At 40.4% G+C, this 20,297-nt stretch overlaps 1 protein-coding gene across 1 annotated transcript in view; it reads right to left on the reverse strand.

Annotated features, from left to right (window-relative positions):
- Positions 1–1,411: 1,411 nt before the first annotated feature.
- LOC123823721 (zinc finger protein 70-like) overlaps positions 1,412–20,297 on the reverse strand; it is a 28,509-nt gene continuing 9,623 nt past the window's right edge. The window contains exon 2 of the mRNA XM_045846675.1: positions 1,412–5,305. Coding sequence (XP_045702631.1) covers positions 4,281–4,829 — 549 coding nt within the window. The 5' untranslated portion in view covers positions 4,830–5,305 and the 3' untranslated portion in view covers positions 1,412–4,280. The remainder of the gene's footprint in view (positions 5,306–20,297) is intronic.

The raw sequence follows: 20,297 nt of genomic DNA on the forward strand, positions 1-20,297 counted from the left end.
AGCAAATTATGACTTAATTTCAATCACATACAAAAATGTTTTTACTCCTACAACACACTTTGCATTACTGATGTCAAAATTCATTTGTTTCTATTTTGTACCTATCAACATATTTTGTGGTAACAATTATTCCTAACTTTTACCTTTTAATTTTTATACTAGGGTTAAAATGGTACATGAAATCACCCTTAGTTTTATTTTATTCTCTATTTGTCTATATATGTCTTTACCTGTTGATTTTCTCTTACTGCTTTCAAAATCCTCTTTGAATCTTGACAACTTATTAAAATGTGTCTAGGTATATGCCTTTCAGGTTCAATTCATCTGTATATTTTGGGTTTCATGAATTTGGATGTTCTTTTCTCTCATCAGATTTGGAAAGTTTTCAGCCATTTTTTAATAGCCTTTCCGCCCTTCTTTAACTTTCATAATGTGTATGGTAATCGCTTGGTATCTGCAGGGATGGTTCCAGGACCCTTTGCAGATACCAAAATCCGTGGATGCTCAAGTCCTTTACACAAAATGGCTAGTATTTGCATATCACCTAAGCACATTCTCCTGATACTTTAAACCATCTCTCAATTACTTATAATACCTAGAACAGTGCAAATGCTGTGTAAATAGTTGTTGCACTGTGTTAAGGAATGACAAGATGAAATTGTGCATGTTCAGTACAGATGCAACCATTGTACTGAACTACATAGTACATGTCAGCAACAATGTCACTTTCCCTAGTATTTCTGATCCATGGCTGGTTGAATCCAATGTGGCAAACTCCATGAATATAGAGGACTGACTGTATATTGGCTTGCTTGATGGTGTCTGTTTTGTACTGGCCTCAGCCTATCGGTAAGTAGTGTTGTGGCTGGACCAGTCCCTGTGTTTCTTATTACGATCTCAAGAAACCCTTTAGCAATAACCATCAGGAAACTCTGAAATACATGGTTATCACTTACAAGACCTAGAAATTACACAGTACACCTGGGGCCACACAGCAAGTTCACAGGTGGAGACGGAGCTCACAGGCCTCGGGGTTCTGCTTTTTTTGGAATTGAGAATGAGGGCCTAGGGTTTCACAGCCTCATTCTTTTTTTTAAAACCACCTTTAAGACACAAATTGTAGCAAATGCTGGAAAAAGAGTCATCCCTACAAAGTCATACTTACAAAGCACTGCACACATTATTTTTGTTATTAGTGGAAATGTAACTTAACATATAAATAAAATGTCAATGATATCCTAACCATCAAGATCCTTAAGTGCATTTTTAGTTTTCCATATTCTTTTTGAAGTTAAGTTTTATGTTTGGCTCTCAGCCCACAGATTAGTTGAAATATTTTTAAATTTTTTTCAATTACAGTTTATATCCACTTTTTTGTTAGTTTCAGATGTACAGGACAGTGGTTAGACAATCCTATACTTTACAAATGGTCTCCCCAATATTTCAAGTACCCACATGGCCCCATATGTAATTATTGTGATATTACTGACTATATTCCCTATGCTAAAATTTACACTGATGACTATTTTGTAACTAACCATTTGTACTTCTTAACCCCTTTACCTTTTTCACCCAGCCCACCAACCCTCATCTCCTTACAGGCTCATTTTTTATTGAATTTAAAATATAACAGCAGAAATTTAAAGTGCCAGAAGACACAACAAACAGGTAGCTCCAATGGTCAGTTATTAAAATCAACCAAGACCTCTAAAGCAGAAAATCCTCAGTGCAGGAAGGTGGTGTGGCTCTTTACCTAGTTGTGTGGCTGGCAATGTGTATATTTGAGATAGCTCTTTGAAGTGGATCGATCCCCTTCCGAACAGATGCCTCAGCAATCAAAGCCATGTCTGGCACTTGCATTACAGTAACACAAACTGCCATTCCTCCCCCGAGTTCCCTCCCAAACCAGGGCATATGCTACAGTGCCCCATTAGTCCAGTAGACATTTTTCACTCTCTTCCCTCCTTTGGTTTTTGTGTATTTTTAGAACTGTTTTTGAACTTGCTAATTCTTCCCTCTGCATGATCAAGTTTGGTTTTGAAGCCCTGTATGGACTTTTCCAGGCCAGTCATTGTATTCTTTAGCCCTAATTATTTGGTTCCTTTTAAATAATTCCTGTTCTGTTGCTGAATGTCTTGATTTGTTCACATATTGTTATCCTGATTTTGCTTAGTTGACTTTCTGTGCTATCTTGTAACTCACTGAGCTTCCTTAAGATAATTATTTTGAACTATTTTCAGTCTATTTGTAGATCTCCATACCATTAGGACCAGTTACTGATGCTTGCTTTCTTTGGTGGCACTGTCCTCTTGATTCTTTGTAATCCCTGTGGCCTTGCATTGGTGTCTTCCCACTCAAGCCTCTCTTCACCAATCAGCCTGGGCAGATATTCTAGGACAGGCGACTGGAAGGTTCCTTGGGGAAGCCTAGTATGAGGGTCAATGGGTGAACTGGCCTGATACTAAGGTTTGTAGGAGATGGCTTGACACCTGCCTACTCACCCATAGGTCCTGGCACCAGTCAAGGACCCAGCCATATAACCTATTTATTGGGATAGGTCTGGAGCCTGGGTCCACAGGGGCTGACCTGGCACCTGGATCATATGAGGTGGGCCTGGAACATGGGCCCACAGATGTGAGCCTGAAACCTGGGATTCTGGGGGTGGTCTGGCACCAGGAACCACCAGGGCAGACCTATAGCTTATGTGGTAGCCTGAAGCCCCAGTCTACAGGAGCTGGCCTGGAACCTGGTCTGTGGGATGGGGCTCAAAGGCCGGGGCTGTGGCCCAGTCTGGGTAGGTAGGCCTGGAACCTGAGTCTGAGGGGTGTACCTTGGCCCCGGGGTCCACTGGGATCCACTGGGAAAGGAATAAGCCTGTGTCTGTGGGTGCAGGCCACCAGGATGGTAAGTGAATGAGGGCTGGAGTAGTCCTGGAAACTGCTGGAACCCAGGCCGGCTGAAATATGACTGGACCCTGGATCCACAAAAAAGTCAAACACTTATTCTACTCTTCCCCATCAGAGAGCTCCTGAGTGGAGAGAATCTCTCTCAGTGCTCAGCTAAATGGGTTTGAGGTAAAGGTGGTGCAGGTAAACTGAAACTGTTGATCCTCTCCTTTTGAATGAATCTTTTCTCATTTCTATGCGCCACCTGAGTGGTAAAATCTCTCAGCCAGACACCAGAACTTTGCAAGAAGGCATTTACTGAGTGTGGATCACTGTAAAACTGAAGCTTCTGTGAGAACAATGGCTGGAACCTCCTATTCTACCACCTTCCTGATGTCACTGTGTGTAAGCCTCACAGTCTTTTTATGTTGTAAGTAAAACGGAAGGAAATAACTCATTCTAGGTGTTCCTAATGGCATCCTAATGACTATTGTCATCATTAATAGATGACAATAAAGAAGGTCAAGGAAATAACCAAATTTGCTGAAATGGACAAAAATGGTAACACCTAATCTGAGCTGGGATCCAGGTGTGACTGCCTCTGGTATCTGTGCTGTTTAACCACAAAGCTTCACAAAATTGCTCCTAAGGGTCTTGAATCCAGGCATGACAGTGATGATGACAGTAACAGTCCCAATAAATAGCAACATCAGCAGGGATAACTGTCAACCCATACACACTCAGGGAGTACACAAAACCGTTTGTTCTCATAGCAGCCTGTGAAGTGGTAATATATTACTAAATCATCCATTTTACCCATGAGCAAACTGAAGTGGAGAAAGGTTTAGTAACGTGCACAGGGCCACACAGCTCCTAGCCTCCAGTGCTGGGATTTGACACCAAGCGTTAAACTTCCAGAGACTGGGTGCCAGAGCTCCACACTAAGCAGGAGGCACCTCTCAGCCCTGTAAGGAGCCAGCAGCCTTGGAGAAAATAGGCCTTGGGGGTGCAGGGGAGAGGTGAATGAGAGGATTTAACCATGAGGAGAAGAAAGGAGGAACATTTCATTTGTTTCATGAAGTAGTAAAAATTTGTTTCCAATAGGTAAGGATCCTATTATAATGGATAAAGATAAGTATTAAGCGAAAACAAGTCCACATTTACTGGCTTATCTTGTGAATCTGCTGGTGTTGGAGGTATGAGTTGTGCCTGAAAGTTTCCCCACATTTGATGAACTCACAGGTCTTCTCTCCAGTGAATCTTTACATGCCGACTGAAATTAGAGTAGCAGCTAAAGGCTTTCCCACAGGCTTTGCATTTAAAGGGTTTTAATCCAGTGCAGGTCAAGTGATGCGTACAAAATGAGTGCTGATTGAAGGCCCTTCCACATTTGTTTCATGAATGGGGCTTCCCTCCAAGGTGAACCTTCATGTGTTGATGCAAATTAAACTTGGAGCAAAAGGTTTTCCCACATTCTTTGCACTTAAAAGGTTTCTCACCAGTATGGATCCACCTATGTTGGAAAAAACCAGAGTGGTAGGAGAAAGACTTTCCACATTTACTGCATTCATAGGGCTTCTCTCCTGTGTGAATTCGCCGGTGCTCTGTGAGGTGTGACTTGCGACAAAAAGCTTTCCCACATTCACTGTACTCATAGGGCCTCACTCCAGTGTGAATCTGCATGTGTTGACTCAAATTAAACCTGTAGCAAAAGGCTTTCCCACAGTCTTTGCACACAAAGGGCTTTTCTCCAGTGTGGGTCTTCCGATGCTTAATTAAGTTCGACTGTGTGGTGAAGGCCTTTCCACATTTATTGCACTCATAAGGTTTCTCTTCAGTGTGATTCTTCACGTGTCGCCTGAGAGCAGAACTGTTGCAAAAGGTTGTCCCACATTCTTTGCATTCAAAAGGTTGTACTCCAGTGTGGACCTGCTGGTGCTGCATGAGGTCTGATGTTAAGCTAAAGGTCTTCCTACACTTTATGCACTCATAGGGCTTTGCTTTAGCATGAACACAGTCATGTACAAGATCCCAATTCCTGATATTCCTGCATTCACTATATGCATCATGGCTCTTCCCCACTTGATTACTGGGGTCTTTAACTAGTCTGTGTGTGTCACTTTCATGGAGAACACCTACTGGAGAGACTCACTCCTGTAAAACTCTTGAGTGTGGACTGTTACCTGTCCGCAACTCATCGCATTTAGGGTTCATCTTCCCAGGGCCTGTCTCCTTGTTGGTCTCTGTCACTGGCCTTAAGATTCCTTCCTGCATTTCTGATAGCCCTTCCTGAGCACTCAGTTTTGCAGTCCTGGAGTCCCTCGAAGATCCCTGCCTCAGCCAGACCCGAAGTGAGTGTCCCTCAGACGAGAGCAGCTGAGAAAATGTCGGTTCTGTTGTCTCTGACTTGGCTCTGGCTCCTGAAAAGAATCAATTACACAAGAGCATCCTATTAGTGATGTCAACATAGAAAAAACAAAATTACCATTTTTATTAAATGAAAAATGATGACAACAATGCCTCTGAGTCTGTTATGTTTTCACATCTCTGAAACCCAGCTTTACAATTTGTTCCTTTCTGTTCCTTGGGCTCTGCACATTTAAAAAGAGAAACTCAAGAGTGGGTGCTTGGGCAGAGAACAGAGGATCTGGTGGGAGAACCCTCCTTCCATTCCAGAATCAAGGAGAGCAGACAGTGTCATGCTGACATCACATGCAGTATGTTGGCTCTAAGAGAAAACGTCTCATCATGGTGTTTGGGAAGCACGAGTAGGATGCACCAATTCCAGTCCAGATGGGAGAGTGAAACAGATCACAAGAGGTTTCCCAGGTGTTGCCATGAGTTGTTTCCCAATAGAGAGGTAAAAACAACCTGACAGAGGAAGTGGAAGGGGGTGCTGTAGGCAAAGGAGACAGAATGCACAGTCAGATCTGAGTGAAGCCTGGACGCCTATAGAACCTCAGGACATGAGAGGATGTTGGAGACATGGAGGCAGAGGCAGACTGAGGCAGAGCGCAGCAGATTCCCAGGATTCCGACCTGGGTGCCAGTGGGCACAGTCACTGCTATTCCCGGGAAGGTTTATAGGCCAGGCGTGAGCACAGTCTGAGTGGACACATGAAGTCTGCTGCACCAGAAGAACAGCCAAGTAAAAAGACACAAAACAGATACAATCTGGATAGTGAAAATTATAAATACATACTTGGAGACATTATGAAAACAGAAATGTTAACAATATAAAGGTGTTCATTCTTCCTCAATGGATATATTAATTAAATAAACTCTAGATAAATTCACAATAAGGTTTCTCATAAAACTCAAAAAGATTACTCTAGATATTATGTGGAAGAGAAAAGGGACAAAAATGTATGACCAGATGATTTACTGCTAAATTCTACAAAACACTTATGGAAGAAATAATACAAAATATCAAATACCAACTCCATATAATGTCTTCCAGAAAACAGAAGAGGATGGAATACTCTCTGTCTCATTTGATGAGGTCATCATGACTTAACACTAAAACTAAAAACAGATTATTATTAAAACTACAGGCTAATATCTCAAGATCACACACACACAAAATATAGGATGACATATTAACAAACTGAATCCAAAATATTCAATATAATACATCACAAAAAACCAGAAAGTCAGTGCAGGAATAAAAGGCTGGTTCAACATTTAAAAATAAGCCAGTGTAACTGAGTCGGTTAAAAGATTAAAAAAGAAAACTGTATGATTACATCACCAGAGAGAAAAATCAATAAATAAAATTTAACAGCCATTCATGATTTAAAAATGGACTCTCGCCCTAACTGGTGTAGCTAGTAGGTTGGGAGTCACGCTGCGAACTGAAAGGTGCGATTCCCGGGCAGGGCACAGGCCTGGGTTGCAGGGCAGGTCCTCGATCGGGGGCTTGTGAGAGGCAACCGATGGATGTTTCTCTGGATATCAATATTTTCCTCCCTTCCTCTCTCTCTCTCTCAAAATAAAAACCTTAAATACAAAGAAAAACACTCTAAAAAAACTACAGGATAGAATGGATTAAACATTAATATGTACAGAATTTTTATGCTAAAAATTACAAAACATTGGTGAAAAAATCAGCAAAGCTAAGTAAATGAAAAGATATTCTATGATCATGAATTGGAATACTCAATACTGTTAAGATGTTAACTCTAATTTAATTTTTAGATTAAACACAATCCCAATTAAAAAAATCCATCAAGTTCTTTTGGAAGATATTGAAAAGGAAATTGTAAAATTTATGTGAAAAGGCAAAGGATATCAAATTAACAAGGTAATTCAAAAAAAAGAACAGTCAGAGGATACACCTTACCCAATTTGAAACATGCTATGAAGTTATAGTAATCAAAACTATGGTGATGGCAAAAGTATATAGACATGCAGATCACTGGAACAGAAGAGAGCCTAGAAATAGCTACCTTCAAATATAATAAACTCTTTTTTGAAAGATGCATAGTTAATTCAACAGAGAAAGAACAGTCTTTTCTTCAATAAATGTCTCTGTATGTTTATAAAGGGTCAAAAAATATACCTTGATGCACACCTCATATCTTACAGAAAAAAATGGAAAATTGATCATATATTTAAATGTAAACATAAAAATATAAAACTTCTAGAAAAATACAAAGTAGAAAAATCTGCAAGATCTAGTGTTTGGCAATGAATTTTTTGATAAGAAAAGAAACACATAATTGTTGAACAAAATATTGTTAAATTGGACTTACCAAAATTAGAAATGTTTGCTCTGTGAAAGATACTATTAAAAGAATGAAAATGCAAGCTGCAAGTGGAGAGAAAATATTTGCAAATTGCATATTAAAAAAGGACTCATATCTAAAGAATCCTTAAAACTCAAATATAAGAAAACAATAAACAACAACAATAAAATGAACAGAAGATGTGAACAGACAATTCACAAAAGTGAATATACAAATGGAAAATGAGCATATGTCATTAGACATTAGATGATCTAATGACAGTCACTTGTCATTAGAGAAAAACATTGGAACCACAATGAGTTATCTCTACATAGGTTAGAAATGGCTAAAATCCAAAACAAAACCAAACTTCATAACAACAAATGCTGGTGAAGGCAAAGATCATGAGGAATTCTCACTCATCACTGGTGGGAATGCCAAATGCTGTAGCCACTATAGATGGCAATTTGTCAAATTCCTAAAAAGTTCAAGAAATACCATACAGCCAAGCAAGCCAACTCCTAAATGTGTTCCCAAATGAACTGAAACCTTATGTTCACCCCAAAACCTGTATGTGAATTATTACAACAGGTTTATTCAAATAGCCAAGCACTGGAAGCAGCCAGGATGGTGAATGAATAAACAAATTGGTACACCTGTGTTGCTGCACCCAGCGTCAGTTGGAGTGCGGGCCTAGCTGGTGACTTCAGAGGGGCAGGTGAGCAGAGGCTGCACAGTGGACCCAGAATGCCAGGATCCAAGGGTGCCCTGGTGGACTCCAATTGGCTTCCCCCGATGTGCTGGTGCCCTGTCCAGTGCTGGCAGAGGGGCTGAGGGCTGTGGCATCTCCAGGCTTCCTAATGGCAGGTCCTGAAGCCCACCTGCACTACCATGGAGTCCAGCAGCACTGGGGAGTCTCCTCCACTGGCCAAGATGGCACAGGGGGAGGTTCTTACACCAAGAGCACCAAAAGCTCCAAAGATAAATGGATAGGATCTGAGCACTCTGAAAGCTAGAAAGCTGAAAGGACAGAAACCTAGTGTACCAAAAGCTGGCAAGATATTTGGATGGAAAAAAGCTCACCCTTTCCTATCCCTATAAGAACCAGAGGCTGGAGCAGGAAGGGGAGTTGATCTTTGAGATGGGGGTCCACCATTCTCCCAGGTACAGCACCTGAACAAACCTCTTTCTTTTGTACCAGCACCTGTCTCACAAGTTTGGCTTTCCTTGCAGCATGCTGCTCAACCAGTATTTTTGGTTACATCCTCACATTGTGACACTATTAGGTAATAAATGTGGATGAATATTAAATGCATTTTGCAAGTGAAGAAAGCCAGACTCAAAAAGTGGTACAAATTCCATTCATGTAGCATTCTGAAAAGAGTAAAACTATGCATAGAGACAGAAAACAGAGCAGATGCCTGTGAATGGGGAAGGGGAGAGTGGCTGACTATACAGGAGATGCCAAGGGGCATTTGTAGGTAAAGGAACTGTATTGTATTTATTATACTAGGGTAGAGGGTACACACCTCTAAGTATTTGTCAAAACCCAAAGACTTGTGCATCACACTGGGTGAATATTAATGTGCGCACATTAAAAACAACAGCAGACACTGGTAGTCAGGGGCTTCCAGAGTGGAATGCAAATTGTGACGAATGAGCTGAAGTGAATCACAAACATGTGCAGCATGACCTCACTGAAGGAGGTGGGAAAACAAGCTGACCAAAGTAGGTTTGAAAAATGGTGTTTTGACTGTTCACTATAAGGCTGAAGACAAAAATAACTACAGCTGACCTTTGAACAAGGGGGAATTAGGGGTGCCCACCACCACCCACATAGTAGAAAAATGCATGTTAACTTATGTCGCCTCTCTGCTTGCTCAGATTCCCAAGCACAGATCCAAAATATGTGTACATAAACACGGTACTCTAGTTGGTAAATTTGCTTCCCAGAAAACCTACTTTACATGTGTAATGGAACTGAATAAAGAAGTCAATAGACAGTAGACAATGGAAGCCAGGTTTTCATGGTCACAGAAAAAAGTTACACATAAGCAAAGAGGGAAGGCTAGAATGAAACATGTCCAACAATGAGATTACAGTTGAGAAATAATTATACTATTCACACCAGTATTTCTTAGTTCTGTTCTGAGAGGGTACAGAAGCAACACTGTAGCCACAAACCCACCTAGTGCCTAGACCTTGGTTTCTAAGTGCTATTATTTGATAGTGTTCGGGAAAGGGAAGCAGGGATCTTTGGAGACAGCTGATTGCATGGCAGAGACAGAGAACACAGAGAAATCAGGAGCCACTCACAGGGCCAGAAAAAATAGGGACATATCAAAGGGACACAGGAGACACCCTCAAAGCACTTCCAAGGTCCAAACCTGTAACAGTTTGTGCAAAAAAACACAAATAAATGCAATACTGGATTAAAACTCAAACTATAAAACAAATATAAATGAGTCTACACTGATATAAATAAATTAATGTAGGAGACGGGACAACTTATCTTAATAAAGGATCCCAAATAATATATGTAGGTGTTTTTCCTCCCCTTGAATATGGATTGGACTTAGGGATTCACTTCCAAAGACAAGAGTACACAGGAGAAAATAATAACTTTAAAGGGGAAAAAACACCCTGGTAGACACGACCTTAATGAAGTGATTAAGGTCACCATTCCCAATGATGTCGTGTGGATGTATGTATCCCTCATATGAGACGATGAGAGGATGCCTCGCCTCTGGGGTAGTCTTCTCAAACATACCACCCTGGTCTGAACATGACTGAAGCAGACAGAAACCATAATGAAGGGCATTCTACAAGATGCCTAACTAGCTTTCTTCAAAATTGCCAATGGCAGGAGAACTAAGGCAAGACTGAGAAACCATAGCAGGTCAAAAGAAACTAAGGGAACATACCCAAATGTAGTATGTTACCCCAGATTGAACATAGGAAAAGATAAAGGACATTGTTAGAAAAACTGGTGAAATCCAAATACAGTCTGGAGGTCAGTTAATAAGCTGAACCTGACATGTTTAGAATGGTTATAAACAATGTTAACATAAGGAGTAATCGGTGAAGAAAGAGTATATGAGAACTCTCCGTACTACTTATAAAACTTTTCTGTAAACCTCAAATGATTCTAAAATAAAACATTTACTTAAAAACAAACTTTGAAAAGTTCCTTTGAAAGCTACACAATAAGTTATATGTGGTATCACAAGCACACCTGTAAAAATAGTTTAATCAAGAAAACAATTCTCCCAATGCCAGTATTAAGGAAACTTGTGATTTGGGATAAAATCTCTTATATCAATCACGATCCATCTGAAACAATATAAGCAGGAGAAAATATGAAGTGGCTACTGTATTGCATAATGACAATGACAAAGCTGAACAACTAAATAAGATTAGTTTATGGAGCTTCTGGTCAAGATTGCAGATACCAAATTTCTCAGACCATGAGATGTACCTAGGTTTTAGAGGAGGAAAACAGGAAAAAAAATTTTGAAGCAAAAAATGGGGTAAAATATTTAATAACACAAATAACATAATATTTCACCAGTGTAAATATAAACAGAACTCAACAGCAGCATTAACCACCATTATTCTTCCCAAATTTTAATGGGTGGACAGGGGGAAGCAGTGCATCTTATAGTCTGAAAAATACATAAGTAAACACAGTACTCACCTCCTCCCACAACCGCATCAGAATTACAACTAAACTACACAACCACCATCATTCAGAACCACCTGAAATCTAGCTGAACAGATGTCCTATAACTAAGGATATAAAAGGAAGCCACAGAGACTGGTAGGAGGGACAGAGATGGGGAACGGGCTAGTTCCACACCCATGTGTAGTACTTAAAAACTGGGAGACACATCACAGCTTTGGAGGTTTGCCCTGAAGAGTGAGGTGTCCACCCCATACCAGGCTACCCAGCCCAGAGTTCCAGTGCTGGGAAGATAAGTCCCCATAGCTTCTAGCTGTGAAAACATGCAGGGAGTGTGGCTGAGTGAGATGGAGGGCTTCTGGAGTCCCAGGTGTTCCTCTTAAAGGGCCTGGACATGGACTTATGCTGATATACTTCTTGAGTTCCAGTGCTGGGGAAGCAGCTCAGAGGTGACAAGGACATACTGGGAGGAAGTGAATTGTCTCGCATTAAGGTAGGAGCTGAAAGGGCAGCTTTCTCTCAGACAGAAATGCTGACAGTGGCCATTGCTCCTTTGCTGATCCCCTCACCCCCAAAGAGCCCACAGGCAGGCCCCATATCTGAGTCTCTATCAACCTGGCTTATACTGCCCCGCCCTGAGGATGCTCTAAGACCTCCACCTCACCCAATTTATAGGCCCACCCAAGCTGTTTCCAATGGCTTTTCCATAAAAATGGCTTGTCTTAGCTCATATTTTGGACTTTCCTAAAATCTGTTGAACAAGAAGCATCTAGCCTCAGTGTGCCCCCTACACCTTTCTGAGGGATCCCAGGACAGACACAAGAAGTAGCTGACCTTGGTCTGAAGTGGGGCCTCTCCTAGGCACCTGCGAGCCTAGCACGAGTAGCAGCCATCTGCAGATCACACTGTAGCTCATGCCAAGTGGCCCTGGGCAGAACACATGCAGTGGCTTACCTTGGCTTGTACCTCTCAGGAGGCCCAAAGCTGGTCCACCCAGTGGATAGCTTCAGCCACACCAAAACACCACCCAACCACCCCCATGAACAATAAACTCAAGGGGCAGAATCAGTGGGCACCAGAGATCTGTGGAAGTGATCCTGCTCCATAAGGTCAAGGCCTGCACAGCAGATCCTCCCCTGAAGTCCAGATCAGTCCTCACAGCTGACTGGCCTGGGGGTAAATACCTCCACTAGGGTGCCAACAACAATCAAGGCTCAACTACAACAGGTGGATGCACACACCCACATGGAGGTACCCAGCTCAGGGAACGGGGGAGGCTGGGCTCTGGGTCCTATAGAACACTTACTACATAAGGCTGGGAGATGTAGCAGCTCTACCTAATACATAGAAACAAACACAGGGAGGCTGCTAAAATGAGGACAGTAAGAACATGTCCCAAATGAAATAGAACAAGACTCTAGAAAAATAACTAAAGAAAATGGAGACAAGCAATCTATCAGATGCAGAGTTCAAAACACTCATTATAAGGATGCTCAACGAACTTAGAGAAGGGTTAGAGAACCTTAGGAAGAACTTCAACAAGGAGATAGAATACAAAGATTTTAAAATGCAGAAATAAAGAATACAATGACTAAAATGAATAATAAATTCCAGTAATTCAACAGTAGAGTAGATAAAGCAGAGGATCAAATCAGCAACCTGGAAGATAAGGAAGCATAAAACACCCAATCAGAACACCAAAAAGATAAAAGATTTAAAAAAAAGGTTGGTTTAAGGAGCCTCTGGGAGAACTTCAAGCATACCACATTTGAATCATGGGGGTGCTGCAAGTAGAAGTGAGAGAGGAAGGTATTGAAACTATTTGAAAAATATAATGACAGAAACCATCCATACCCTGGTGAAGGAAATAGACATTTGGGATGCACAGAAACTCCCAAATAAGATGGACCCAAAGAAGCCCACACCAAGACACATCATAATTAAAATGCTAAATGTTAAAGACAAAGAGAGAATATTAAAAGCAGCAAAAGACAAGCAGTTATTAACCTATAAGGGAGCTCCCATAAGACTGTCAGCTGATTTCTCAACAGAAACATTGCAGGCCAGAAGGAATTGGCATGAAATATCCATCCAAAGTCATAAAAAGTAAGGACCTACAACCAAGGGTATTCTACCCAGCAAAGCTATCATTTAGAATCAAAGGACAGATAAAACTTCCCAGACAAGTAAAAGAAGTTCATCACCACCAAACTAAAAAGCCTTCTTTAAGAAGAAAAAAGATGAGGGGCCAGCAGCAGCAGAGAGGAAGCCACAATAGCTTGTGAAAATGCTATAGGGTTGTGATAAACACAGGGGCCTTGAGAAGGCTGGAACTCCAGATATGACTGTTTTCCTTGCTCCTTATGGCTGTTGGCGAGGCAAATACTTGTTCTCTGAGGTCATGGAAGGGCCATGTCCTGAGGCAACCCAGGTTCAAAGTGAAAAATTGAGAGCTAAAACCACCTCAGTTTCCACCATCCTAATACAACTACCAATAACATGAAGTTAATGGCATTCTAGATAGCTCGCTGCACACATATAGACAATTTTTAATGAAATTTGGACAATATATATATTGTTAATCAAAGTTATTCACTTTACATTTACTAGCATTTAACATTATAAAGAGAAAATGAAGTCAAACTGAAGAAATTATACGCTTTGAAAAAATATGTATTTACCACAGGGAATATCAGTTCCTAAGAGACCTTTCTAAGGTTGAGGAAAAACATTTGACAAAAACAGTGGCCAGAGGGAAGGCGGGAGGGGGACAGTGGCCGAAGGAGGGGAAGGGACTAGTCAAAGAACATGTACGAATGACCCACAGACATGGACAACAGTGTGGGAAGTGACTGTGGGAGCAGAGGGTGGGCTGGGTGGTGGAGGGCAAAGGGGGAAAAATTGGGACACCTGCAATAAAACAACAATTTAAAAAAGAGAATAAGAGAAAAAAACATCAAGAGGTGGTGTTATACCTTTTCCCTTGTCATTAGTTTTAATAATATTGACTGACTGCCAGGAAGGACTGAATTACACTTAGGACTTTTCCTCTTCTAATTTTTGTTTTACATAATAATATAGCACATCATCAAGGTCTGTAACATTTACTTTATGTTCTAGAAATTATGATTAGAAATCTTCTGACTGCCAGATAATAGAGACTTGATTATAGTGATTTAAATATGTAAGGATTTAGTCTCTCACCTCAAGGAAGACTGGAGTCAGGACATGGCCAGAATTCCATGCACTCATTAGGAAGTGAGCTTGCTCTATCTTCCTGCCTTGTCAAATTTAGTGTGTGACTTTTCATTTCAAGGTCATAAGGTGGCTGCGGGAGCTCCAGTCATCATATCTATATTCCAGGCAAGAAGCAGGAAGGAGGGGAAGGTAAAAAAAAAAAAACTCCTCCAGAAGCCCAAATGCCATTTACATTCAATTGCTTGCCACCCCACCAGCCCCCCCATCTATAGGAGAGGCTGAGGAATGTACTGTACTTTGCCATGTATAATGTGTACTTTTTGCCCCAATTTTTTTAGTGTTCAATTATAGCTGTCCCCATACTTCCTGCACTACACCCCCCCAAACCTCCTTCCCCACATCCAATCTTCCCCCTGCATATCTTCCATGGGTCCCCCACACATGCTCCCTGATAACCCCTCCCTGTCCTTCTGCTGCCATACCCCTCTCCCTCCCCCTCTGGCTACTGTCAGCTTGTTCATTTCAATGTCTCTGGTTCATTTTGCTGTCTCGTATGTTTTGCTGATTAGGTTCCACTTATAGGTGAGATCATATGGAATTTTTCTTTCACTGCCTGGCTTATTTCACTTAGCATAATGTTCTCTAGTTCCATCCACACTGTCCCAAAGGGTAGGAGTTCCTTTCTTTCTGCTGTGTAGTATTCCACCGTGTAAATGTACCAATTTTTTGATCCACTCATTTACTGATGGGCACTTAGGCTATTTTCAGCACTTAGCTACTGTAAATTGCACTTGAACATTGCCATGAACATTGGGGTGTATAGGTTCTTTTGAATTGGTATCACCAATTACTTTAAATGCAAATACATTAAATACTCCAGTCGAAAGACATAACAGTGGCTGAATGGATAATAAAACAAGACCCTTACATATGCTGTCTCACAAGAGACTCACTTCAGATTGAAAGATATTTCATGGAAATATAAACAAACAAAAAGAGGATAGAGTAGCAATACTTAACAGCAGACAAAATAGACTTTAAAATAAAAGCTGTAACAAGAGACAAAGAAGGACCCAGAAATTCCACTTCTGGGCATTAATCCCCCCCCCCCGCCCCCCCAATGAAAACTGAGTCAGAAAGACATATGGTCTTTCAGGTCTGTCAGGAAAAAGTCCAGCCATTGTTACTATAATGAGAATGGTTTGCAAGACATCAGTGTAACCTGGCAGCCAAGTAGAGTGGGCTGGAATGTGCATGCATGAACAATTACGACTTTGCTGTTCTAGTCAGTGAGGGCGGTAGATGCTGTTGAATAAGCATGTGTACTGTGTCACATTCAAAATAACTGAGTGAGTCCAGTGATGAATCTGCATCAAATTTTGCATTAAACTTGTACATTCCTCCATGGAAACTATTCAGAAGACTTTCAGGGATGATGCAATGAGTGCAATGCAAATAAAAGTGTGGCACAAAGACTTCAAAGATGGTTGAGAATCTGTTGAAAATGATTCACATTCTGGAAGGTCTGCAACAAGCAGAACACCTGAGGATGTTGAACGTGTATGGGCTGCAATCAACAAAGATTGGTGACTGACAGTGTGAGAATTAGAAGCTGATCTGCGGATCCTGAAAACTACTGTGTCCACAGCTATGGGCAACTGGTGATTGGCAGCTTCATCACAACACTTCCTCTCATGCATCACATCTCATGCAGTTTTTTGGCAAAACATTGAATCACCTATGTGGCTCAGCACCCCTACAAGCCCAGATATGATGCCCTGTAATTTCTGGCTTTTCCCAAACTAAAATCATCTTTGAAAGGGAAGAGATTTTAGACTATTGAAGCGATCTGAAAAATACCACAGGGCAGCTGATGGCAATTCCAACAAAGGATTTTGCAGAGTGTTTTGAACAGTGGAAGAGATGCTGGAAGAACTGTGTGAGGTCCCAAGAAACCTGCTCTGGGTGTCATTGTCTCATGTATGATGTTTTTTGTATCTTGTATCTTTTTCAATAAATGTTTCTGTTTTTCATAGTACATGGCTGGTTATTTTCTGGACAGAGCCCCCCATATACATCCATATGTTCATTGCAGCATTATTTACAATAGCCAAGATATAAAAGCAACCTAAGTGTCCATCAATAGATGAATGGATAAAGAATGTGTAGTACATATATACAATAGAATATGACTCAACCATAAAAAGAATGAAATCTTGCCATCTGCAACTAAATGGGGGCACCTAGAGGGTACTGTGCTGAGAGAAATAAGTTGGACAGAGAAAGACAAATGCCATGTGATTTCACTTATATGTGGAATATAAAAAACAAAATAAATGAATAGCAGAACAGAAATAGACTCAGAAATACAGAGAACATTTTGACTCTTCCCAGATGGGATGGGTGTTGGGGGATGGGTGAAAAAGGTGAAGGGAATAAGAATTACAAATTGGCCTGGCTGGTGTGGCTCAGTGGATTGAGTGCTGGACTGTGAAGCAAAGGGTCACCAGTTCGGTTCCTAGTGACGGCAAATGCCTAGGCTGTGGGCCAGGTCCCCAGTGGAGGGCATGTGAAAGGCAACCACATATTGATGTTTCTCTCCCTCTTTCTCCCTCCCTTCCCCTCTCTAAAAAAATGAATAAATAAAAACTTAAAAAAAATTACAGATTGGTACTTATAGAAGAGTCATTGGGATGTAAAGTACAGCATAGGGAATATGGTCAATAATATTGTAATAATACAGTGTAATAATTATATATGGTGTCAGATGGGTACTAGATTTATAGGGGTAATCACTTTATAAGTTATATAAATATCTAATCACAGGGTTGTACAGCTGAAACCAATATAACACTGTATGTCAACTGTAATTGAAAAATAAAAAGTTACTTTAAAAGATTAAACAAAAAGCCCTGGCTGATGTGGCCCAGTTGGTTGAAGCATCATCCTATAACCTGAAGGTTGTGGGTTTGATTCCCAGGCAAGGCACCATACCTAGGTTGCGGGTTCAATCCCCAGTATAGGAGCATACAATCTCGATCTAGGCACATAAGGGAGACAATCAATCAATGTTCCTCTGTCACATTGTTATTTCTCTCTCTCCCTTCCTCTCTATCTAGAAGCAATGAAAAATGTCCTTGGGTGAAGATAAAACAAAGATAAAACAAAAAATATTTTAAAAAATTAATTCATGTATTGTCACAAAGCATTATTAAGAAGGTCCAATCATTAAAAGACATTAAGGACAAAAGATACAGTAAGACTGAGAATACATTTGCAAGTATATAGAGTTAATAGAACATTAATATAAGGAATGAACAAATATTCTTAAAAATCTAAAACGGAAGTGCAAAATCCTTAACAAAAAAATAGGCAAAAGATCAATCATGAACTTATATTTTACAGAAGGTATACATTGGCCAAAACAAAAACATATGAGGTGTTCAACCTTATGGTAATGAAGTAAATGCAAATAAACACCAGAGTGAGAAACCACTTTGTACCCATTCAATTGGATTAAATTGCAGAGCCCAACAATATCAAGTGTGGAACAGGATTTGGTTTATGGAATCTCTCATTCATTGCTGGTGAATTTAACAATTTGGTAAAACCACTTCAGAAAACACTGGGCAACATCTTGTAAAGCTGTTTTCCATCATCCAGTCACTCCAGTCATAAAAAGAACTACATGTGATGACTACACATACACACACACACACACACTATATATATATATGATTCTCCAAAGTGGTAGGATGGTGACCACACAAATAGAAAAAAGTATCATTATTGATCAGTTTAGTGAAGTCAGATATTCTGGATATAATTATAGAAATAGGTAAATGTCCACCAAAATGGACATATACATTGTGATATATTTATGCAATATAGAATAATATTTTGAGAAGACACACATGATTCTTAGTAACAGGATGCTGAATTTTAAAAAAGTATGTGTCAGAAGACTACATTAACATTTTCATCTGTTTGGGCTGCTATAACAACACAACCATGGACTAGGTGACTTATAAACAAAAGAAATTTATTTCTCACAATTCTGGAAGCTGGGAAGTCTAAGATCAAGGTACCAACATGGTCAGGTTCTGGAGAGGGCCTTCTTTGTGGTTCATTGCTGGCACCTTTTCACTGTTCTCACATGGTAAAAAGGGCCAAGGATCTCTTTGGAGCCTGTTTTATAAAATACTGATCCCCTTCATGAGGGGAATCAGTAGAACCCTCATGACTGAGCACCTCCCCAAATCTTCAATACCATCATCTTCACAGGTTAGGATTTCAACCTACGAATTTTGGGGAACATGTTCAAACCATAGCAATCAATTATGATACCATTTATCAAAAGTTAAAAAAAAGACTATACAATATACTGTTTAAGCATGCTTACAAAAAGGTTTAATACTACAATTAAACCTAGAAATGAATTGACAACTACATGAAATAAACAAATTGCTTGAAAGATACAAAATAACAAAACCAATACAAGAAACAGAAAATGTTTAATCACCATTATCTATAAAAGAAATTCAACTCATTATATAAAACACTGCTACATATAAAATAATTAAATTATAAAAGCAAAGTTTAAGAAAGTGATTATCTTTGTGGGGAAGGGAGAAGATGGGAAAGGGAAGAAAGGTAGAGACAGATGTAGGATATTGGCAATGCTCCTGTTCTTGCAAGGCTGATGGTGTTCATGATAGGGTTATTTGGAGGAAATAAATGACTGGAAAAGTTTCAAAATAAACATGACAGCTCATTGACAAATGATGAAAGTGTGTTATAAACCAACATATATGATTAATATAACTCTGTACATCTTTAGTCAATTATAAATGTTAGAAGCCAACAGAGTATTGTGGTTAATGTTATGGTACCTAGGGAGACCCAGCTGAAGCTCAAATCCCAGCAACAACCATGCTAGTTTTGTGCCCTTCAGTAAGCCATTCAATTTCCACAAATTCTGCTCCCTCATCTAAAAATCAGAGCTACAAATAGAGCCTGCCTCATAGATCCCTGTGAGAACGAGGTGAAACAGGACACATACATTGCTCAATGCAGTGCAAGCACTGAAAAAGCCATCAATATTTGTTAACTAGCCTGTCTATATTATGGTTTGAATATGGGACACAACATGTATGGGTTGAAGTGGAAGAACTAAGTACAGGTGGATCATTCTGGGAGACTAACTACAGTAAAAAGAAGAAGGACCACGAGATGCTAGGTGAAGCTAACACTAAGAGAATGATCAGCATGAAAGGCAGAGAACCTAGCAATCAGAATTGGAAAAGAGGAATCATTGGGACTAAATGCTACTAAAGCTCAGGTGCAAAAAAGTGCACCTGATACAAGTTTCTGATACATTGAAAACTGGTGTAATGCGGTAGTGAAGACCATCACTGCAGTCAACTCCTGCCTCTACCAAGCATAGTCATCTTGACAGTTGTTAACTGACTCCAAATATCACTTGCCTGATCTGAAAGACTGAGAGACTAATTCACTGGCTGCCATGAGAATTCACAATATCTATAAAGTATGCAACACAGTGTCAGGCACAGTGTGATGTTCAATAAATTGTGGGCCACTATCTATTGTCATTATTATTGCTGTTACATCTTGCAGTTATGATAAGAGCAGCAACCTCCTCAAGAATGGTTTCAGTGCCGTGGTTCTGAGCCACCTCACCACCAGGCCCCAAAAATAAGAGTGCGGGGGAGATGCCGAGTGCTGCAGAAGATGCGGGGCACTGGCTCCCTCACACGTGGCTGGCGGGAGTACGAAGGGTGCAGCC

The sequence above is a fragment of the Phyllostomus hastatus genome, unplaced genomic scaffold (assembly GCF_019186645.2).
Source record: "Phyllostomus hastatus isolate PE091 unplaced genomic scaffold, TTU_PhHast_1.1 phas_contig_5, whole genome shotgun sequence".
In the NCBI taxonomy this organism is placed as follows: Eukaryota; Metazoa; Chordata; class Mammalia; order Chiroptera; family Phyllostomidae; genus Phyllostomus; species Phyllostomus hastatus.